Raw genomic sequence first — 18,066 nt, 5'->3', positions numbered from 1 at the left:
GTGGATGACTGAAAATGGTAAAAGTAAAATGACTTCGTCTATTGGCTTCCACAATGTTTTATTATCAGAAGTAAGAGTGGGATCTGTGAGAAAAGATAAAGAATTTAAGTGCTAAATAAAAAAAGAAAAATAGTGATTATTAAGGACATTTTTTCTTTAATACACTGTGTGCCAAAATACCTGTAAATGAGAAACCTATGAATAGTATTTCCATGACAGTACCATATAAAGCACTCTATATGGAGTTTAAATTGTATATTTTATATATCTTTAATATATAAATTAAACTGTATATAATTGAATTGACAGCAATTAATAAACATGTCACATATATATGCGTAACTATATACCTCCAAGGCAAACACATTAATCTTTAAAATTAATGAATTGAAAGTAATAAGGAAAAAAACCAGTGTGAACTTATGATGGAAAAAACTCAACCTATGATTTTATTTTTTTTATATTCCTATCAAATGAATTGGCCAGCAAACATTTCCACTTAAATCAGGTCATGTGTATCATACCTTTTCATGAACTTTCTGGCCAGGTTCCATCCCTTCCAGGTGCTCTGACTCTCTGGATCCCTCACTTGATGCCATTTTTCTCTGAATATGAACATTTTGCTCACGCAAGGCAACAATCTGAAAAATAAAAGAGTAATTTCTTTAAAAGGTAAATTTACATTAATGTGGCTAATCGCTAATGGAGATGGACAAAGGATTGGAACACAAAGATTATCTCTTTTATTTATTTCAAAAAAATGTATGTAAGGGCAATGTTTTGAATAATGCCAATGCAAGTTGACAAAATTTCTCTTTAAAAATTGAAAACACTGCAAAAAAAAATTACCTAAGAATGTACTTTCCATTAGGAAATACAATGGCTAATTGCAAAATTAGCTTTTAAGTTGCTGCCCTAAAAACTCCTGCTGTGCGCATTTTCAAAATATACAAGATATATACATAAGAAGAATACAGGTGGGAAAATAACTTATAGTTCCAATTGCTTAACCTACAGGAATTGCCTATAGAAAATTACTGATTTTAGCTTGGACAATCAAGCTAAAGACTGAGATGAAGGGCAGAGCAGGGTAACAAGAAGCTACAGGACAGATAAAGATATGAGCCATGTGGCAATATATAGATTAATAAAAGTAGGTTAATGTAAATGTAATAGCTAGTTAGTAATAAGCTGAGTTATGAGCCAAGCATTCTATAATTAATTAATTAATTAATGTAAAGTTTGGTTTGTTTATTTGGGACTAGGCAGTCGGGACAGAATAACTACCTCCATTTATAGGCTGGAATCATCTTGTCATGAATGTGTGCACATGTAAATACCTGTGTTATTGTTGTATATGTACATGTTTGTTCATCTGAGTGGGTGCATATGGGTACATATGCATCCATGTTTGAGTTTGAGAATGTGGAAGCCAGATGCTGATTCTGGGTATCATACTTGATTTCCCTCACATTTTTTTTTATTGAAATAAAGTCTCTCATTGAACATACAACCCATATGCTTGCCTCTGTAGGTTGGCTCATATGCTCCAGGGACCATTTGTCTCTGTCTATCCAAACCAAAAGTACAGCCAAGCACTGTAGTTACAGGTGCAGGTTATAACACTTGGGGCATTTGCTTGGATGCTGGGAACCAAAATGCAAGTCCTCAGGCAAATAAAGCAGGGAGTTCACCCACTGAGCCACTTCCTCAGCTCTAGATAAAAGTTTTGAATGTGTTATTTTATTGTGTTACTCAGTTTTTTTTTCAAGATAAATATTACATTGTGTTTCCAACTTGTTTTTCATTCATTTAGCCTTTTTGCAAGATACTGTGAATATTATTTTTGTTTATTTTTGATATTACATTAAGTATGTAACTAAAAGTGATCATATACATTCCCTAACACTCCCCAAGTTTTCACCCAAATGGTCCATTCCTGGTTTCTATTTCTTTTCTCCTCTTTTCTCCTCTCCCCTGCTCTGCTCTCTTCTCCCCTCCTCTCCTCCCTTCTCTTCTCTTCTCTTCTCTCTCTTCTCTTCTCTTCTCTTCTCTTCTCTTCTCTTCTCTTCTCCTCTCCTCTCCTCTCCTCTCCTCTCCTCTCCTCTCCTCTCCTCTCTCTTCTTCTCTTCTCCTCTTCTCTTCTCTTCTCTTCTCTTCTCTTCTCTTCTCTTCTCGTTTCATTTTGTTTTATTTCTTGAGAGCGCTCTCCATCAACTAGTGTTGCTCCCATAAGTTTATGGGTATACAGCAATCCACTAGAGCTACAGACAATGTACCATAGGCCAGACATTAAAAGGAATAATTCTCCCAGCAACTTTACTACCAACAGTTCCTTGTCTCCTACTTGATCCTTTAGGTTAAGCTGTATTGCCTTTCTTTCTGTTGCTCAGACATTCTTGGATTTTGTTCCCCCAGAACTGATGGATTTCATTGTCTTTCTAATGAAGATATTTCTTCTAATTCCATCAACTGACAATACCCAGTTTTCAAAACACAGCAGAAATAACTCTCCTTAGAGAGATGTGATCTCACCTTCAAAAGTTTCTATATTTCTGTTCAGTTTTGAGTGACTCACATAAACTCTGTTTAGTTTCTTCATTTATTTACTTATTTGCCTGACTGAAATTTTAATATCTCATAGGAAAAACAATTTCAATAATGGTACTATCTTGAAAATAGCAGTTTCATATGAAATAGCACAACAAATTGTTATGTGCAGAATATTGAATAAAATGATTATTATTTAATTAAAAAGGATTGGGTATGGAATTTTGAAAGGTGTAAACCCAGTTAAATCAGGCACAAAACAATTGGTGCTCACAGGGAGCTTTGGAAGCTTTGGAGTCAGCTTTCTCCTATTAGCAGTGGAATGGATGATAGCACATGGAAGACAAGAATGAAACAGTTTGTGGACGTGCTTTATCACGTTCTTAGTTCCAGGACATTTGAACCACTTTCTAGCTCCTGTAGATAATTATTGTTACACATACATGAATGAAGACTCTCAAAACCCCAATTTCACTATTAAGTCCCAGCATTCAGGCTAATTTCCATTTATTTAGTAAGTCATATGAATTTCAAATATATCATATTACTTAAAAAGAAGATCATTTGAACAGGTTAATGACTGAGTCACTGGATAGGTAAATTAATTTTCTTGGAAAGATAAATTAGCTTTTTTTATTTGAAAATTGCCATGCAAGTGAGTGTCATTCTACTTTCATATCTTAAAAACCTCAAGTCTTCTTAAGGATGTATGTGACTTTGTTCCATGTATGACATTATTTCAGTTACTAATATGAAAATCCCAATTTTCAATAAATAGAATCTAGACCTTTATGACCAGACAAGGATATGATATCCTCAATGAGTGTTATATAATTTTATTCTTTTCTGTTTCTAAAAATAAAAAAATTACAATGGGTGGCTATGGGACTGAGCTTGCATCTTCTGGTTTTATTATTAGTGTTAATAAGATGACTCTTCTTTTGGATTAGAGAAAGCAAGACATTCTCTCCCAGCACTGCAAGTTTGCAGGTTATACTCTCTCTAATGTGTACCAACGAGAAGTCAGATTATATAAGGATTATATATGTCTGCTGATTGAGTATTCTAACCTTCTGAGAAAATTTCCCCCACTGCCTGAGAATTGGGCTTAAGGGATGACTACAGAATTGACTGGAGACACACAGCTGAAAGAATGTCAGTTAACGCTTTCAAAACACTTTCTTAGTCCTCTCATCTGGAGATGGTTAGAAGGAAAAAAGGCTGGAGGTACTACTTTAGAAAAACAAAAAGAATGTATATGCTATTTACTACTGAATAGCATCACTCCTTCCAAAAGAATGAATCCAATGGGAAGAAGCGTTTCTAGAGAAACCTCACTCCCTATGCAGTTCTTAACAACTTGAGAACATGCTGAAAACATACTGGGTGCAAACACTATCTTAAATTATTTTATAGGGATAATGGTATTAAATTTTTCAATAAATGATTAACAGTTTACTTAATGAAAACTGATACAGTTGGATAAATATACATGTAAATATAAATCATCCACAGATTCATATGTTAGAACCTAATGGCCAATGTGATAAGTAGTTGAAATTAGGTTATGAAAATTCTGTCCTTCTGAATGAGATTGATCCTTTTTTTTATTGACTTTTATTGAGTACTACATTTTTCTCTGCTCCCTTCCTTGCCTTGCCCTTCCTCTTTAACCCCTCCCCAAGGTCCCCATGCTCCCGATTTACTCACGAGATTTTGTCTTTTTCTACTTTCCATGTAGATAAGATCTATGTATGTCTCTCTTAGAGCTCCCATTGTTGTCTAAATTTTCTGGAGTTGTATTTGTGGGCTGGTTTTCTTTGCTTTATGTTTAAAAACCACCTATGAGTGAGTACGCGTGATATTTGCCTTTCTGTGTTTGGGTTACCTCACTCAAAATGATGTTTTCTAGCTCAATCCATTTTCCTGCAAAATTCAAGATGTCGGTTTTTTTTTTTTTTTTTAGATCCTTCTTAGGAGGGATCTTTGGGTAAGTAGGCCAAGTTCATCTTTGACATTTTCGTTCTTCTGTGCAAGAATGCAATGCTCACCACACCATCTTGGAGGAGGAGAGAACCGTGAAGCATACAATCTGAGGATGCTTGATCTTGGACCTCCTGGTTTCCAGAAATACATTCTACTATCTAGAAAATGTCCGATTTTACAGTAGAGCAGGACAAAGAAAATAGAATAAATAGTGGTTCCAGGAATAGGATGTGGTTATAGTGTGATATAGATGTGATATCCTCCCACATAAAGATGTGGGAGTTTTTTGTGTCTGGGTAGGAGATGGATAAAGGAGCAATGCTTCACTGAAGTTTAGAAAAATCTAGTTATTGTTGCAAGTGAAATATAGTGAGAAATTCTTGGGGCATCTAAAGAAGAGTGGTGTAAAGAATTTCAATCTTAGCAATCACTTGAGTCGTCAAATCAAATGCTGGTGGCAATATATATAGTAAGGTAGCTTTTATAATAAAGTATATGAAAATGGGGGACTAAATTTTGGAAGTGGAGGAAAGACTATGCTTATTATAAAATAGCTAAGACCCTGATTGGAATAAATTCTTCATCCAATACTTTGTGTAAAGCAGAGGTTAGGAGCTTTGAAGGGATATACAGTGAAAGAAATTCTATGCAAAATATTTGATGTATGGTATGGTTTTTCTTAACTGACCAAAGTAAAAAAAAAAGTCAGAAGATGGAGATGAATTCTAGAATAACTCCTAACCAAACTGTGAGAATTAGACTTGGAAAATCCTTAATATGGGCATGTGAGGAACTGATAACCATTTTAGAGTGAAAATTCCAAGTATGTGGCAAAACTGTTTGTAAATATTGTATTGAAAACAGTGAGACTAATAAACTACTCAGTCATAACATAGCATAGAGAAATGATCATGATAACGTTGTGGAGGTTTTGAAACACACTCTCCCATTTGTTATTAGTAAAGCATCCCCATGAAATTCTAACCTTATACATGAACAGAATGCAAAGCCTTAGAGATAGTTACTTCTATCTCTACTAACCATCAAAAGAAGGTCTCAAACAGCCTCAAATCCCTAGGCAAAGAACCTGCTTGGTTAGAAACACCTCAGAGAGATCTTAATAGAGAAGAGCGCCCATGCTCCTGGATAGGGAGGATCAACATAATTAAAACAGCAACCCTGCCAGGTGGTGATGACACACGCCTTTAATCCCAGCACTGGGGGGGGGGGAGGCAGAGGCGGGAGGAACTCTGTGAGTTCAAGGACAGCGTAGTCTACAAGAGCTACAGAGAACCCCTGTCTTGAAAATCCAAAAAGGACAATCCTACCAAAAGCAATTTACAGATTCAAAGCAATCCCTCTCAAAATTCAAACACAGTTTTTCACAAACCTTAAAAGAACAATACTCAACTTCATATGGAAAAACAAAGAGTCCATAATAGCCAAAAACAATCCGGTATAATAAGAGGACTTCCAGAGACATCACCATCCCAGACATCATGCTCTATATATAGCTATAGTAATGAAAACAACTTGGTATTGGAATAAGAACAGACAGGCAGAACAATGCAATCAAATCAAAGACCCGGATAGTAATCCACACACCTATGAACACATAATTTTTGATAAAAGAGTGAAAAGTATATAATGAAAAAAAAAGCATCTTAACCAAATGGTGTTGGCATAACTGGCTGTTAGCATATAGAAGAATGGAAATAGATCCATATCTATCCCCATGCACAAAACTCAAGTCCAAGTGGATCTAGGACCTCATATAAATCCAACCACACAGAACCTCATAGAAGAGAAAATAAGAAATAGCCTGTAACACTTGTATACAGAAGAACACTTTCTAAATATAAAACCAGTAGCACAGACACTGAGTCCAATAATAAATAAATCAGACCTTCTGAGACTGAGAAGCTTCTGGAAAGGAAAGGACACAGTCAATAAGACAAAAAAAAGCAGCCTACTGAATGGGAAAAGATGGTTGAGATGGGGAAGGACAGAGATGGAGAGAAAAAAAAAAGAGATGTTTTGATTGAGTGAGTCACTATGGGGCTAGCAAGAAACCTGACACTAGAGATATTACCAGGAATCCACAAAGATCCTAAGCAGTTGTGGAGAGGGTGCCTGATCTGGCCATGACCTGTAGTCTTAAATGTCATCATAGAACCTACATCCAGCAATGGACAGAAGCAGATGCAGAGATCCACCTGGGAGCACTGCCTGAACTCTCCAAGTCCAGTAGATTAGAGGGAGGAGGTATAATACGAGCCAAGGGATCAAGGCCATGATGGGGATACCCACTGAAACAGCTTACTTGAGCTAATGGGAGCTTACCAACTCCAGCCGGACAGGGAAGGAACCAGCATAGGACCAAACTAGACCCTCTGAATAGAGTTGACAGTTGTATGGCTGGCGCAGAGTCTAGGAACACTGGTAGTGAGACCAAGATTTATCCCTTCTGCTTGCACTGGCATTTAGAAATCATTCTCTTTGGAGGGATACCTTGCACAGACTACATATAGTGGGGAGGACCATGGTCCTGCCTCATGGCAATGTGCTAAACTTTGTTGATATTCCATAGAAAGCCTTACCATATCTGAGGAGTGGATGGTGGATTGGGTGGGGAGGAAGTTGGAGGGAGTGGGAGAAGGGGAGGAACTGGGAACTCGGATTGGTATGTAAAATGATGTATGTTTTAAAAAAGTAAATTAATTTTTTAAAAAAAACAAAAGAACTTATAGTAGCCAAGGCATCATGAAAATCCTGGATTTTGCACTCCGTAGAGTCATTTGTACAAATCCAGTATGGGAGAGCTGTCATGCACTATAGACCATACCTGGTAAAGGTAGATACGGAATGCCCTATGCCCTGATCATATATCCTCTACAGTACTGTGGCAGGACATGCATCCAAGGTAACTTCCCCACATTAGAACTAATGTTTTCCATTTTGGGTGTAGATTTACACAGAGTCTGTTACTCTCTTAGTTTGGAGTGGCAAATTCTCTGATCACCATGGAATGGTGGGTACAACATAACATATTTAATTTCGTAGCCTCACTGGTAGAGGAAAAAATAGCCTTAGTATAAAACTCGCATTCATGTCTCACATTTCCCATAATTTATTTATTTATTTTAATGCAGGGTTGTTCTGTATAGTTTTATGCTAGGTCGACATAGGCTAGATTCATCTGAGAGGGGAGAACCTCAGTTAAGAAAATCCCTCCATAAGATCAGCCTGTAAGGCATTTTCTTAATTAGTGATTTCTTAATTGACAGTGAGAGTTCAGCTCACTGTGGGTGGTACCACCCTTGGACTGGTCATCTTGGGTTCTATCAGAAAGCAAGGTGAACAATCCATGAGGAGAAAATCAGTTAGCAGCATCTTCATCAGTTCCTGCCTCCAGGTTCCTGTCCTGCTTGAATTCCTGTCCTGACTTCCTTTGATGATGAACAGCAGTGCTGAAGTGTAAGTCAAATAAACCCTTTTCTCCCTAACTTGCAGGTGGGGCTGGGAGGGAGAGAGAATAAATAGAATTCTAGGGAAGATAGGGAAGAGAGAGAAGAGTAAGAAGTAAGAAAAGGAGGAGAGGAGGATGCCAGGGGCCAGCCACCCAGACACACAGTCTGCCATGGAGTAGGAAGGAAAGAAAGATACAGAGAATAAAAAAGGGAAAAAGTCCAGAGGCAAAACGTAGTCAAAGAGAAACGGGATATTTTAAGTTAGAAAAGCTGACTAGAAATGAGCTAAGCTAAGGCCAGGCATTTGTAATTAAAAATAAGTCTCTGTGTATTTATTGGGGAGCTGGGTGGCTGGGCCCTAAAGATAGAAAAAAAAATGAAAACCACTACACAATTAAATCTATTTCTATAGGAAGCAATATATCACAGACAGTTTTCTAACATGCATATAATTCCTTTAGTGCTTGATATTTTTGTGTATTATGTTTCAGCATCTTTGAATAACTACTGAAATGCTCTCCTGAAAATATAATCTTGTCAGAGCCCACAAGACTCTACAGTAAATGTACAGCTGGCAGATCGTAAAGGCAGACCCGCAGTGTACAACTTATGGGGCACCTGTTTTTTCAGAGCTACAGGAACACTTGCCTTTTGGAAAAGTCGCTGTAATATCTATAAAAAACCTTGTGAAGCCATGATTCTTCCCTTCAAAATGGAATTCTTTCCCAAAACACCTCAGCAGTGTGATCTCTACACAGGCAGTGGAAAGACCTTCCTTCATACCCCTACAACATGAAGCCTTAGAGCAATAACACCCACTCTTTGTTCTAACAGTCAAATTTACCTGAAGTCAATCCCACAAAATTACCCGCTAACAGACCACATAGAAATGTCTATAGAAGACAGGCCCAGAGTAGGATGGTACCATGCCCCATCTTTACCAACAAACAAATCTCGGTGCCCTCAAAGCTGGTTCTCACAAGAGAGATTGGATGAGGAGAATTGGTGAGTCCAGGATTCAGGGACCTTTAGTAACTTTATGTAATGGTTTGAAATGTCAGGTAATTCCCCTTTAATGTTGGCCTTTTCTAAGTCCTGCCACCTGTTTTGGAGTACTGTTTTGTCAGGTTCTACCTGTCCTTTTTGCGATTTTGTCATGTATATTATCCTTGTCCATGCCTATGGAATTTTCCAACTATGTCTGAAAAAACTAGAAACCGGGAGATCAGCCCATCTTCTTTTGCATCCTCCTCCTCCTGCTCATTCCTCCTCCTCTTCTCCTTGCTACTTCTTCTACCCCTTACTCTCCTTCTTCTTACTTCCCCTTCTCCTCCTCCTCGTCTTCTCTTAGCCACTTCTCCTACTTCTTCCCCTTACTTTCCTTCTTCTTTCTTCTTATTCTCCCCCCTTTTCTTCTTCTCTGTGCCCTTTCACCTCACTTTCTCCCCTTGCAGAAAAATTAAAGAACGTGCAGAAGTAACGTATTTGATTTAATTTTTTTTAACCCTCAGATCCTTGCCTGCCATAGGCATTCAATTCTGAGACTGAGTGGGTACTGAGGCTGTACTCAAGGCCCCCAATATAATCTAAATGCTTACCTTAGTCAGGACAACAGTTCTAGGTTCTAATAGCAATACTTTTTTTTTTTTTTTACTTTTGGCTAACAATTTGTAATGTATCTTTAAAAACTAGTTTGAAGATGTCTGGAGTTCTCATGGTTAAAAAAATCAAGTTATTTAAATTATTCAGCATTTTAGTTTATAAATTTTGGGTGGCCTCTAAGCACTTAAACTATTCTTGAAAATTCCCAAACTGCTTAAAAAAAAAAAAAAAAAGATCAAACTCCATCCACAGGAAACCCCACTGCTTATTCTACAGGGACCTTCATGCTAAGAGTTTAAATTCATATTTTGCTTTACTGATTTCACAGCAATTTTCAGGATGTATACCCATGTGATTATGAGTGATTCATTTCATCTATTTTTATTTCAAATTCTAGGAGTGACACATAAGATGTATCACCATACCAACACATAGTTAGCTTCTACATAGATATATATTCTAATGCTAGCTGAATTCCAAGTTTATATAACACTGAGAGCACAAGAAACAAAAGCAAAATATAATAGAAACAGTTAGCAGGAGAGTTTTAATGAAGCAATTAGTGTTCAGGTCTGGGTTGTTATATACACTTGGAGAATACTAAATATTGAGATATATTCAAACAGAATTTAGAGTCCTAACCAGTCAAAATTTCACTTTAAACCTTTGGTTTTGAGGGAAAAAGAGAAATAAAACAAAACCCACAGAGGCATATTAAGATTGTGTAAACACTTTCATGCAATCTATGTAAATTAATCAGTTTCACCTATATTTCACCGGTAACAGTTTATTTCACCCATATTTCAGGAATTGTGGGTAGATTGAGAAAGTCAGCTGTTCCAGTGAGTGACTTGAGATGAGAATATAAAGTTTAACTGTGAGAATGTCTTTCCTATCAAGTCAAAAAATGTTTTTTTATGAATGGTATACTTATTTAAACATTCCATATATCTTAATGAGAGGTCAGACAATTTATATTTGAGAACAGGTTCACTTCTTGGTTGCCTTGATGTTTTACTGTTTACCCTACCTCTCCTAGAAATACTTATTTAACATTTCTCTCACATTTGGCTTTGGCTGACCAGGCCCTACACTTCCCATACACATAAAATCTAGTGCTAACCTTCAGAAGTACATTATCCGACTGTTTCTGGGGCTCAATGAGTGGGACATATCTTGCCTGTAAAGAATGTGAGATTACCTATGGCCACATTTACAACCGAACAGGTTTCGTTTAGAGGAAAAGACACAGAATTGCTTTTCCTAACTCCGGTATCTAATAGTCATAATAAACAAACAAACTAACAATAATAAATAAATTTCCTTTAACAATTAAAAATGTATCTATGTACCTCGTGTGTTTATATTTGTGGGTGCACACACTTGGTACCCTACCAGTGTGGAAGTCAGAGGTCAGCTTGTGGGACCTCAGGGATAGGATCAAACTTAGACCATGGGGCTGGTGGGAAGTGCAGTTACCTCTCCACACCATTTTGTCAGGCCTAAAAAGCCATTTAAAATAGTATTGTTCAAGCACTGAGTTGTGAAATTCTAAATTTGTTCCTTCTTAATATTTTAGGTGGAATTATTTCAGGATCAATAAAATATCAATTATGCACATATTTTACAGTGGACACATGTGAGAATCACTTTCAGTAATAGTCATTTTAAGAACAACTGGGCTTTTAACATGTAAGGATAGAATTTCACATTTAATTGAAGTTTTCTGCCATACTATTTTATTCATCTCATCACTACTTTAATTATATTTTCTCACACCCAGTTACCATTTTTCTGCTATTGAAATCATTACTCTTTATTTATAGTATAAGTAAAATTAAAAACTGACAATTTTGCCAGTAGTTTGTAAAGGGCTATACTTAACATAATGGAACTAAAGTTGGAGAGATGGATCAGTGGTTAAAAAAAAAAAGCACATACTACTCTTATAGAGGACCTAGGGTCAGTTCCTGACACCCTCGTGGTGGTTCACAATTCCAGATAACTCTATCATGGGATCTGGCACCCTCTTCTGACATTTTTGGATACCAGACACACAGGCAGGCAAAACATAACTACATAATATACATAAAATAAAAGTAAATAAATCTAATGAAAGAAAACAAAACATTATTAAAATGGGCTAGAATAATTAATAGGAGATTTTAAGGCACAGGAAAGAATTTATAGTGAGCTCTGGACTAAGAGTGTCCTAAAATGGAAGATTAGTAGTAGGAACTGACTAAACTGGTAAATGGATTTAAGGGCAAAGATTAATTTGGAGAGTGAAAGAGAAAATAAAGCTCTAAGTAGTTTTCCAAACGCAGCAGAGGTATGAAAACACACATTTTTGTTTTACTTTTTGATGTTTTGTGACAAGGTCTCACTCTGTAGACCAGGCTAGGCTCAAGTTTGCCATGACCTTCCTGCCCCTGTCTGTCCATGCTGGTGTTCAGGAAAATGCTATCACATACAGCTAGAGAAACCCTTTTAATAGTATCTGTGTTGCACTCTATCAAGAGAAACCTCCCTCTAAAATATAAATAAGCAAGTAAAAAATGAGGAGGGGTAGGTGATCCATGGAGGTACTAAGTGGCAGGGACGTTCTACACCAAATGTTCAATGAATGGATGAACAGTGTAGAGACTTCAATGCGGAATACTGAGAAGGTGAGCAGCTGTATAGCTACAGGTATTTAATTACATAGGGCTTTGTTCTTCATTCTCCAATAGGGCACTCTGGATAGTAATTCATCACCTTCATGAAGAATACAACAGATTCCTATTTTAAAAAAGTGAACTTGTTGTTTACCATTGAAACTGAAAAAGAAATGGAACTTATTAGATACCTTAATTATTATAAAATACTTCTTAGAAAGTATAATAGAAAGGAATGGCATCTTTACTCAGCTACGCTCCTTGAGAACACCTATGGATCCTTTTATATCCTGAATCTACAGAGAATAAGCTTTGTTGTAGTGGTTTTGCCTTTAGCTAAGGGCAAGAAGACTACTGATTATACATGAAACTTTCTCCTGCAAACTAAAAAACAAAGCAAAAAAAAAATGTGGAGAGCAGGTTATGCTTAGAGACACGAAACAGTTTAAAGAGTTCAAGGGTGACCATTGTGCAAGCATGAGGCATATTCTTTGAATAAGATTCCCAGCTTTAAGAGTCTCAGAAAATATTTATTTTTAAATGATATGAGCAAGAGTTCTTTCATAGTTTGCTTTTCGTGTGCTATGAACCATAAAATACTTGGAGCAAATATTGATTATTAAATTTAAAAGAACTAAGTCTACAATAGCCTAATCCTGACTTCTCTTTATTCAACTATGATTGGTTTACTGTAAGAAACTTCGACGGTTTAGAATGAACCTTCTATTTTATAACTGACTGCACAACAGTCCCATGAACAAATAGTGGCACCGTATAAAATGTCACATTCATGACAACCTCTGTGAGCAAGGGTTTGCTGATCACGGTCTTTTCCCTTTCAGCATCCTACAGAATGACCTCCTCAGCCAGACATGGTAAATGCTGTAAAAAGACATTTGGGTTATTCTTTGGTTTTGTTTCCCAATCAAGGCAGAAGTGATAGAGTAACAGGCTGTGTTTCAGCACTATTCTTTTCAATCCTATTCAGTGAACGTAAGTATCTTAAAGGAAAGAAATCATTTAGTGGGTTAGAAAACTGCTTGAGAAAAACACTGGGTGCAGAAACAACAACCATTAGTCTTTGCTGTGGGTAAGAAGCAACTCGGGGTGATGAAAAGGATTTATTCATTTAGTCCCTTCCTTAGAAATAACAAAAGCATGCTAGGCCCATTATTCTGAACAATTCCTTTTAAAAGTAATTCATTTGCCTTGGTTCCAGTGATAATTATTATGTGCCATGTTCATTTGAATGCATTTTAATTTTACCTTTATGTCATTTTTAAAATGTTTCTATGTGACAAAATGTCACTAGGGGAAGGGAGCAGAGAGTGGTGTTAATGACCTTATTTCATGGTTAAAATATAAAATAAAATTCAGAGACAATGAACAATAAACCCCTTTCCTGTTCCCAAGAAATTGCCAGTTAGACAATCCCATTTTGGCAAAGGTTCTTTTGTTCTTTATTTTTGGAAACAGCCTAAACAATATTAAAAATATTGTCCGGGATAACAGTGACATTACCAATATAATTATCAACAGTGATATTTATTGAAAGGTTCTTTTTTTTCTGAGAATCATTTCAACATTACAGCCTTATAAGGTGACTTCTATTATTATGTCTGGGGTAACTAAGGCCAGAGAAATAAGGAAGTGAGAGAATCATTGTGGGAGGGAAGACTGAGACTCTGAGTGAGGACTACCTTCTTCTTTGGCTTGTATTTGTGACTTTCTCTCTGTTTAGCCTTCTCTTTTCAAGGCAGCATATACTCACAAAAACATCCAATCAGACATATTGCACATGATGCCCGATTATATTAATCACTTGCTTCTAATATGCTCATATGAAGTCTTGACTAGCCCTAACTATTCATCTTTCTTTTTCATATTTTGTGTATTTCTACACTATATTAATATTTTGACATTGTTAACAAGCTAAAAAATGACCTTTTATTTTTGAACAGTTAAAAGCTAAAATGATGATAATATTTTCGGACATAAAAATGATAATCAATTATTCCAAATGAGCTCCTTTTGGAAAGGGACTACAACTCTTTAGTGTTCATGTTCACAGTTGCTTTCACTGCACAAGTGGAATAATTGTGCTAGACTGTGCTAGAACATGGTACCTAAAACATTGGTTAGTAACAGAAAATGTTTATGGTCGCTTGATCTAATGATCCATCAAACCTTACAAAATAAAACAAACCTTAACAAATAAAACAAACAATAAGTCAGATGGTTTCTGACTTACTAGGACTTAACAGTATACTTGGCATTCTGATCATAATGATTATATGTTTAGTATAAATGCCATATTGGAAATCTTCTGAGAATGGAAACTTTGTAATAGTCTCTTGTAATATTCTCTACATAATAGATAATCATTTTCCGATTTTAATATTATTAATTTGTTATGAGTTCATTGGAACATACTTCTACCACAAATCGAGGGCTGTGATGATTACTTATAATTGTCAATTTGATACAATGTTGAATCAAATATAAAGAGAATCTCAAGGACAGGTTGTCTTGATTAGTTTAGACTGTGGGCATGTCACAGGAGATTCTATTAATTGAGTTAATTGGATTGGGAAAGTCCCCCATGAGCATGGATGGTATCATCTCATGGACTGAGTACTGAATGATGTAGGTGTAGAGCCAAGGAAGTTGAATAGTTTTAAGCAGTTCTGCTTTGGGTTCCCTTTATTCTTGACCCCGGATATCACACAGTAGCTATTTCAAATTCCTGTCATCCCGATTTCCTGCAGTGATGGATTGCAAACTCAAATTGTGAGCTAAAATCAACCTTTGCTCCCCAAGCCAAGTTTGGTCAGTCTCTTTTACCACAGAAACAGAAATGAATCTTGCAGAAATAGTATCTAAAACGTTGATTGAACTATGATATTTTTGGCTACCAGGAACTTTCACAGTTTAATCACTAATTAAATATTAGTTAAAAATAAAGCAATCGATACACTTTTTCTTTCTATGGAAAGAGAAATGATAATGGTAAAAAGTACATAATTTATTCACTAAAGTTTTCCAAATTGCTTCATAATATGGATGTCTTAATGGATGTTTTAAAATAATTTAATGTTTGTTATATAATATTTGACATTTTTACAAACAGTCTAAATTGCATCATTCAATATCTGAATTATTAATATACTTAATACAACGTTATGGCTTTTATTAGAAAGAAGTTCAGAACTTTGAAATAATTCATAGAAAATAAGTAGGAAGGTGCTGTAGTGGATTTAAAGAACTTAGGATATAATTATAAAAATTAATTTAAAAATTAGTAATAATTTATAAGGTCATGCCAATTTTGTATGTCTGAGTGGCTGTTGTCACTTTATTTAGGCACTTTAAGTTTCAGTCACTATTGATCACTGATGTTACTCTGAACATTTTACATTGTTTCTGAACGCTAATTGTCCTACTTTTCAAAATGCTAGTAATTACTTGGTTTTTCTTGTAGACTAATTGTGTTGATTAAAAATGTATATATTTAGGAAAATGTAGACTTTGTAGCACAGGTCTCAGCACACAGTAATCTCCCCCAATAGTTATTTTTAAAAATTCATGAATAATTGAATTTCAAGATCATCCATAAAGCATATATAATTCCATGGAATCATTCTAATTAGAAGAAGATACCTTTTGATCTAATAAAAAGTCATTTAATCTAGAATATTTTTTAATCAGTGTTATTTTATATTAATGCTAAAATAAAGGTGGATAGAAAACATTCCTATTGTCTTTGTTTAATATCTAATATTGGCCATTGAGATCAATAATAGCAATGCAACTTTAGTACAATAATTTATTCATCATACATATTTTCTTATCCAAGAATCATGATGTATTATTAGGTAGACCCTGTATTTATTAATATTTCTTTTATAAGGAATGAGAAAACAGAACAAAAGATTTCAGTAAATTATCAGGAGTGACACTATCAGTTTTCCATTCTCTTTTCTATGTTGAAATTTAACACATAGTGTCAGAAGCTAAACATGTATGATTTTATTTGGGAAAGATTGCTTTACTGACATGTATACTTATCAGCAGCAAAGGAAAGGATTTTCTATCAATGATAATAACTTGGGTATTTTACAATTTCTACATTGATCTTTATAATATAGTATCATCACAAATAATAACCTAGAAGCATAGTAAAATGTTATAGAACTTTCAACTGCTGGCTTAACACAGCTGCAGTTTTACGATGGCCAATAGAAGAAAAATGACATATTCAATTACTATTCAAAATTTCTATGAAATAGACAAGTTAATAACTATATATTTTCTAAACAAAAGGAGGCAATTCCAACAGGGAAACCACCTGATTTGTTTGCAAGGCAACATAACTTTAGCCTCTAAGTTTTACATTGTCTTTAAGCAGTTAATTTTCAGTGTGGCTGGGTTCTGTTGTCACATACAATCTCTGTGTTCACTAAATAAACAGTGTATCTTGGCACATTTACATATATGCAGATAATTCAACAGTATTTCACTTCCTGCTAGAATATTAACTTAGAGTTTGTAAGGGATATACCAATATGATTTTTTAATGATGAATAAGCTAATCAACCAGAAAAGGTTTAGCAAAACATGAAGGAAATTTGAAAGCCTTTATGAGAATAAACATTTCTGCTGAGAGATGGTAGACATACAGAATTCAATCAAGTTTTATCGCACAGAAATCAAAAGTAATTAGAATGAAAAGATCCAAAGTGAAGTTTGAAAAAGGTCGGTCAGGGGAAGTGGTTTTATTGAAAAGCCCAGTCACTGAGCTTTTCTGTGGCTTTTCTAGACTCAGAGACTTCCTTTACAGGTATGGAAATTTTAATTTAGAGAGAAAATGGGCTTAAACATTGCTTTAATTTTGCAGATAAGAGAGTTTAGAATGAAAAACGCCTTAGGAAACCTAAGTAAGTATTCATCAAAAATTACAGTTTTTCCTCTTTACCCACAATTTTCTGGGTCATTTTCTGCTACTTAAGTTTCATTTAAACAATTTAAATTTCAAACACTTGTGAATGTAATAAGTTTATAAGATTTTAAAGTTATGATTTTTTTTTTTTTTTGACACAGGGTTTCTCTGTAGTTTTGGAGGCTGTCCTGGAACTAGCTCTTATAGACCAGGCTGGCCTCGAACTCACAGAGATCGCCTGCCTCTGCTTCCAGAGTGCTGGGATTAAAGGCATGTGCCACCACCGCCCGGCTAAAGTTATGAATTTTTGGATAAATATTTCCCTTCTGCCTTTACTCTAGTTGACCAACATCAAAGGAAACACATTGTATTCATATCTGTATCTTTTTCCTTTTAATTATTAATTAACTTCATAGACATAAATAAGGAAACAAGATGGGACAATTCCATGCTGTTTTTGACTAAAGTACAGTAGTTTTCACTTGGTTTGCTGCAGAAAATTTATGAGAACTCCCTATGAATCTGCAATCATGTACTGGAATGTCCTTGTATGACATAGATGACTCATTGCCTTATCATTTTATTCACACTCTCTTTATGTTCTTCCTGCCTCCCCTAGGAGACGAAGTTGGTCTCTTTAGGTAGAATGACTCTTATGAAATCTCTGCATCTTCCTTATTCAAACAATGCCTTGCTCACCATCAGTGGAACGACCTCCTTACTTGTGTCTTTAACAAAGCCAAGGTTCAGTTCCACTGACTTTTCTACCAGTACTGCCCCTCCTTTGTTCTGTTTTTCTTCCCTCTGCCATTGATCAGAAATATTTTCTTTCAACTCTGAAAACATATTTCTCAATACTTCA

At 35.5% G+C, this 18,066-nt stretch overlaps 1 protein-coding gene across 3 annotated transcripts in view; it reads right to left on the bottom strand.

Moving 5' to 3' along the window:
• The window catches only part of Ppfia2 (PTPRF interacting protein alpha 2), a 321,929-nt gene that overhangs the window by 94,649 nt on the left and 209,214 nt on the right, over positions 1 to 18,066 (bottom strand). For all 3 annotated transcript variants that reach the window (XM_050135586.1, XM_050135584.1, XM_050135585.1), the window contains exon 6: positions 525 to 641. In XM_050135586.1, the coding sequence (XP_049991543.1) occupies positions 525 to 641 (117 nt within the window). The remainder of the gene's footprint in view (positions 1 to 524; positions 642 to 18,066) is intronic.

Source organism: Alexandromys fortis, unplaced genomic scaffold, assembly GCF_014885135.2.
Source record: "Alexandromys fortis isolate MF-2015 unplaced genomic scaffold, M_Fortis_MF-2015_v1.1 scaffold_24, whole genome shotgun sequence".
Taxonomy (NCBI): domain Eukaryota; kingdom Metazoa; phylum Chordata; class Mammalia; order Rodentia; family Cricetidae; genus Alexandromys; species Alexandromys fortis.
The sequence above is the reverse complement of the archived record's forward strand: the minus strand, read 5'-3'. Positions and strand labels throughout refer to the sequence as shown.